The sequence below is a fragment of the Triticum urartu genome, chromosome 6 (assembly GCF_003073215.2).
Source record: "Triticum urartu cultivar G1812 chromosome 6, Tu2.1, whole genome shotgun sequence".
In the NCBI taxonomy this organism is placed as follows: domain Eukaryota; kingdom Viridiplantae; phylum Streptophyta; class Magnoliopsida; order Poales; family Poaceae; genus Triticum; species Triticum urartu.
Window position 1 is genome coordinate 565,704,843 of NC_053027.1, and position 5,567 is coordinate 565,710,409.

General features: G+C 48.8%; 1 protein-coding gene across 1 annotated transcript; it reads left to right on the forward strand.

The window, feature by feature from the left end:
* Nucleotides 1-1,634: 1,634 nt before the first annotated feature.
* On the forward strand, nt 1,635-3,152 carry LOC125517050. The gene is made up of 3 exons (XM_048682269.1): nt 1,635-2,527; nt 2,640-2,695; nt 2,848-3,152. Exons 1-3 carry the CDS (start codon nt 1,635-1,637, stop codon nt 3,150-3,152), a joined length of 1,254 nt encoding a protein of 417 aa, XP_048538226.1.
* The last annotated feature ends 2,415 nt before the right edge of the window (nt 3,153-5,567 follow it).

The following is a 5,567-nucleotide window of genomic DNA, read 5'->3' on the forward strand; positions in this document are numbered from 1 at the left end:
GCGAAGCAACTCCAGCTGGCCCTTTAAATATTTTATCTCCTCCCGGACACTGCCAAACTTCTCGCGATCCCACGCAGATAGATCATCAGCAAGCACAGCCAGCTTTCCTTTGAACGCCAGTACGGAATCAGCCTCCGTCGCTTTCCATCCATTACTCACAGAATCGAACAGTCTAGGTCCCGCTCCCACATTAGCTCATATTTAAAACTCCTGGGCCCCTTCTTGCATGCATGCACGTCAATCTTGAGGAGCAGGGCTGCATGGTCGGACGACGCCGCATTCTTATGTTCGAGTGTACGACAGAACCAGTCGGAGTTTGCAACACATCTATAGGAGCAGGAATACCTAAGGGCATCTCCAATAGTTTGTATGTTAGTTTGTTGGTAAAATATGCCATGTCATCAACCAACACCTTAATATACAACAATTTTAATGGGTTGTATCTAGTTTGCCCAATAGGATGTGAGATAATAAATGGGGTGCTCTTTCATTCTACATTGAAGCTTGTGCAATAGGTGTTGGTTCATGTACATACAACCTTCCTCTCTTTCCTCATTTATTGTATAACACATTATCAAAAATCCTATGTGGCAAATTGTACCAACAACTATCTTACAACCATTGGAGATGCCCTAAGAGCATATTTAGCGAGGCTATGTGCCTCGAAATTGGAAGATCTTTAGTGGGCCGCATATGAGTGTTCTTCATAACCTTACTGTTTTGTTGAAATGGGCCTATTGTCTCAATTTTGTAGATTAGCCCAAGCCCAATCTTAATAGGTCCACCACAGGAGAGACATACACATATCTACATCGTCTGCTGCCCCTTAGAAAAAAAATCTACATCGTCTGCCCTAACGCTGTCCCCTCCTTACCCACCCTCCGCACCATCCGCCGGCGGCGGTCACCGATCTCCTCGCCGGACTTGTCCCCTAAACCAGCTCCGCTCCAGATGCTACCTTCCAGATGAAGAAGGAAGATCTAATCCATTCAGCAGTCGGATTCGAAGAAGGAAGGGACAGGTGCCAATTTCGTTCTATCCCAAGATTCCAAGAGGAAAGGGATCAATTTCGGTTTGTATTAGAAAAAGGAGCTGTTTTTCTATGTCTGCGTCGCGTGAGATAATAGTAAATCGGCCGGTCTACGGATTCCATACCGGCTTGAAGAGGATTCGAAACCTCCTCCGTCTCCGTCTCTTCTTTTGGGATTGGGATCCGAGGAGGCTATATAACAAGATCAGGCTGGGCGCCGGCGATTGTCGCACACAGAAGGGTCATCCTTTCAAGATTCGTTTTTGTTTGTGTTATGTTTATCCTCGCAAGTTGGTCTCTTTTGTCATCGCATCAACATGAAGTTTAATAGGGGTCGCCGCCACCGACGGAACGTAAGTCGGTGCTTATGTTTTGTTTCATTCATTCATTTTATGAAAGTCAATTTATCGATCTTTCACCGATGACTAATCTTCCACCTCGCAAAATGCAGTCGAAGGCAGAAGTTGGTAGTGGAGGCATGCTGCGATATACTCCCTCCGTTCTGAATTACTTGTCTTAGATTTGTCTAGATACGTATGTATCTAGCACTAAAATAAGTCTAGATACATCTGTATCTAGACAAATCCAAGACAAGTAATTTAGAATGGAGGGAGTACAAGCTTGTAATGGGGACAGGCTAAGTGAGCTGCCCGCCGATGTGCTGCTCAACATTCTCGAGAGGGTGGGCACACTTGATGCTGTAAGAACCTGCATCCTTTCGAAGCAGATGCAGAAGCTGCCAGCTATGCTCTCGCAGATCGTCATTGATCTCAGCCCTCGTGATTTGTTTCAAAAAAGTGATGTCGTGGCTGATGTGACCAACAAGATTCTTAGTAGGAGGCCTCCACACATCACCATTCGCAAGCTGAAGCTCAAATTTGTCTTGAGTCCTTCTCGCTGCCTTTCCATCGGCAAATCCGTTGGCCTTGCCATGACAGCTCAGAAATTTGATGCAGCTGAGTTTGAGATCATGACGCCGGTGGATTTCCATCTTTGCACTGATGCTTATCACCTGCTCTTTGCTAAGCAGTTCAATAATTTTGTTCATGATTGTCCAGATGCATTTGCTGGTCTCACGCAGCTGCATCTACCAAATATGAGGTTTGGTGAATCAGACATACCCAACATCCTAAGCAATTGCAAGCGGCTGGAGTCACTGTCTTTCTTCATGTGTGGCGTGGGGATCAGTTCGGTTCTGCATGTGGAACACACTCAACTCGTCGAGCTTGTTATGTCCTATTGTGTATTCAAAACAGTGGAGCTCAGCTCTCTACCAAAGCTCCAAAGGATGACCTTTGGTGATTGGCCCTGTGATGAAACTCCGTTGGTTCTTGGTTTTGTCCCTCAGCTTTCCAAGCTCAGTCTTGCTAATCCAAACTTTTCAGGCAAGACCCACAACTTAAGCAAGCTGCTTGCTGATGCCCCTACTGTAAACAATTTGTTTCTGGAGTTTCGAAGTGAAAAGGTACTCACTCTAATCATCTCTATCCCATTCTTGTTTGTTGTATGATGTTTATATCTGACGGTAGTAACTTATGCATCACTTGATGATGCAATTTACTCACAACTTGCACGCATTATTACTTCTAATTTGCTTTATCTCTCCCAGATTTGGGTTCAACCAGAATGCCCGAAAGTGCTTGCTCATGTTCTCGCCAAATTACGGTTTGTGAATCTGGATCACCTTCCCGAAGAATGTGATATATCTTGGACAATGTTCCTTCTTAAAGCTGCACCGTTGGTAGAGGACCTTTGCATCACAGTATGGGATCATAAGTGCTGAAAAAAGTAACACGAGAGTTACTCCAAGAAAACAGATGTGAAGTGGGAGCCATTTGATCCTTATTTGAAGCACAAGAATCTGGCGAGGCTAACTACTTACGGCTTCCAGTCCGGCGACAATTTCACAAGATACGTCAGGCGTGTCATTCAAGCTGCGGTGAATGTCAGGAAGGTATCTCTGCACGACAGGAAGATGTGCAAGCTCTGTGCTGAAAAGTTTCCTCATGCTGAGGTTCGTCCTTCGGGTTATCCACGGACCAGCGAGGAGATGGATTTGTCAAGGAAGAAGATGACAGCGGTGTCGGCGACGGCTTGTCCTGATATTCACTTCTGCTCATAAGGTTGATTTGAACATGAATGTGGTTGGAAGGAGCAATGTTGGTTTTCTGCAGAAATGTGCTCCCTCTGTCCATAGAAGTAAGATAAGCCTCTAAAATGTCTTACATTTATGAACAGAGGGAGTATCTTGTCTACCAAGTTGTTGGAGGAACTCGTGTAATTATTCCCAACAATTAAACTTGAACGGATAAAATAAGCACGTCTATGCTGAGGTCGCGCGTGCTTATGTTGAATACACAGTCAATATTATGTTATTTTTTACATCTTCTATTTTTGATGTTTTTCATGGGCACGCAGACGCAAGCTTTGCTGGATGCAGAAAATGCACGTGGAGAACGGCGGAGTCCCTGTCCGCGGTCTTGCCGTAAGAGTACGGGCTGCCGGTGGTCTGTTCAATCCCAGCGGCCAGCGAGAGCAGTCCATTTGGGAATGCTTTGCTGAAGATTTGCAACGCTCGATCAGTTCATCATTGATCTTTCCACTCGGGTTTTTTTACCGCAAGATGTAGATGGCCTGATGTGGGGATAGGGCATCTCCAGCCGCGCCCCCAACAGGCTCCCCCAGGCCACTTTTTCGGCGTCGGCGCCGAAAAAACGGCCCAGTCGCGTCCCTAGGACGCCGAAAATCGCCGGTTCGGACTTTTTTTCCGCCCGGCGGTCACAGGCCGAACCCGGCGCGCTGGGGAGCCGTTGGGCGCTCCGGCGCTAGGGAAAAGCACGCCTGGCCCACACCGCCAGGGGAAAAGTCAAGGTTTTCTTCCCCGACTCGCCTCGCACCCCCCGCGCCCTCGGCCACCACTAGCTGTATCCCGCCGACGGCCGCCGCCCGACTCCGGTAGATAGCCATTCCCCGCCGGAAAATAGCAGCGCTTCGCCGCGGCAGCCCCTCCCGCAACAGCTGGGCGTTTCCGGTCGCAGTTTCGGGCCGCAGAGGCGCGGTTTAACGGCGGGTTCACGGCCACCGAGCGCAAGGTGTTTGGCGATTTGCCCGTCTCGGCGATGGACTCGGATGAGGAGGAAGAGCTCGCCGCACTGCTGGAGGAGGAAGCCGCGGCCGACGTCCAGGAAGAAGAGCATCTGATGGTGCTCGCCGCCCTCGTCCAGCTGCTGGCGAGCAATGAAAAGCCGCGGCGAGGTGGCTCGGCGCCGGGGCGGGTGAAAGCAAAGAACCGGCATCGTCTGCAAGGCTACTGCATGCTCTACTCCGACTACTTCGCCGATGCTCCACTTCATGGCGAGAGAACATTTCGGCGCCGTTATCGGATGAGCCGAAAGCTCTTCCTCAGGATTGTGAATTCCATCCGGGAGTTCGACAACTACTTCAAGTGCAAGATGGATTGCACTGGCGCTCTTGGATTCACCTCCATCCAGAAGTGCACGACAGCGATGAGGATGCTTGCATATGGAGCTCCCAGTGATTCACTCGACGACTATGGGCGCATGGCCGAGTCCACCAGCATAGAGTGTTTCTACAAGTTCTGTCGGGCAGTGGTGACAGTGTTTGGGCCACAATACTTGAGAACACCCAATGCGGAAGACACTGCTCGGATCCTAGCCCAGAATGGAGCAAGAGGATTTCCTGGGATGCTTGGAAGCATCGACTGCATGCATTGGAAATGAAAGAACTGCCCATTTGGTTGGCAGGGGATGTACAAAGGCGCCAAAGGCGGTTGCAGTGTGGTGCTTGAGGCGGTAGCCACACAGGACCTCTGGATTTGGCACTCCTTCTTTGGTATGCCAGGAACTCACAATGACATCAACGTGCTGCAGTGCTCTCCTGTTTTTGCCAAGCTCGTTGAGGGCCATTCTCCTCCGGTGAACTTCGAGATCAATGGGCACCAATACAACAAGGGGTACTATCTAGCTGACGGCATCTATCCGAGATGGTCGACATTTGTGAAGACGATCTCAAACCCTGTGGCAGGAGGCAAGAACGCCTGGTTTGCGAAGCTTCAGGAGGCTTGCAGGAAGGATGTCGAGCGGCCATTTGGTGTGCTCCAATCTCGATTCGCTATTGTTCGATACCCCGCTCAGACCTGGTCGAAAGATCAAATGTGGGAGATCATGACTTGCTGTGTCATCTTGCACAACATGATCATCGAGAGCGAGCAAGAAGACCCAGTGTTTGACACTGAACCATACTACAGGCAGGGTCCTCTAGCCGAAGTTGATCACCAGCTACCGGCAACTTGGACTGCCTATCTCAGTATGCGTCAGGAGATCCGAGACCCACAGGTGCATCATCAACTGCAGAAAGATCTGATTGAGCACCTATGGAGGCTCAAGGGGGACGCTTCGTGATGAAATACGAGTTTTTATTTGTTGAACAATATAATTTGTATTGAACTATTTGTTGTTGTAGTATTTTGTTAAAGTATTTGATTTTTCTGTGATGAAATATGTGATAAGAAATAATT

What these genes read in the sequence shown, in the direction of transcription:
- LOC125517050 (XM_048682269.1), top strand. Translation starts at nt 1,635, where the DNA reads ATGGAGGGAGTACAAGCTTGTAATGGGGACAGGCTAAGTGAGCTGCCC. An exon ending in ATCATCTCTATCCCATTCTT is followed by an intron (nt 2,528 to 2,639) that starts GTTTGTTGTATG and finishes TATCTCTCCCAG; the next exon opens with ATTTGGGTTCAACCAGAATG. An exon ending in CATGTTCTCGCCAAATTACG is followed by an intron (nt 2,696 to 2,847) that starts GTTTGTGAATCT and finishes CCAAGAAAACAG; the next exon opens with ATGTGAAGTGGGAGCCATTT.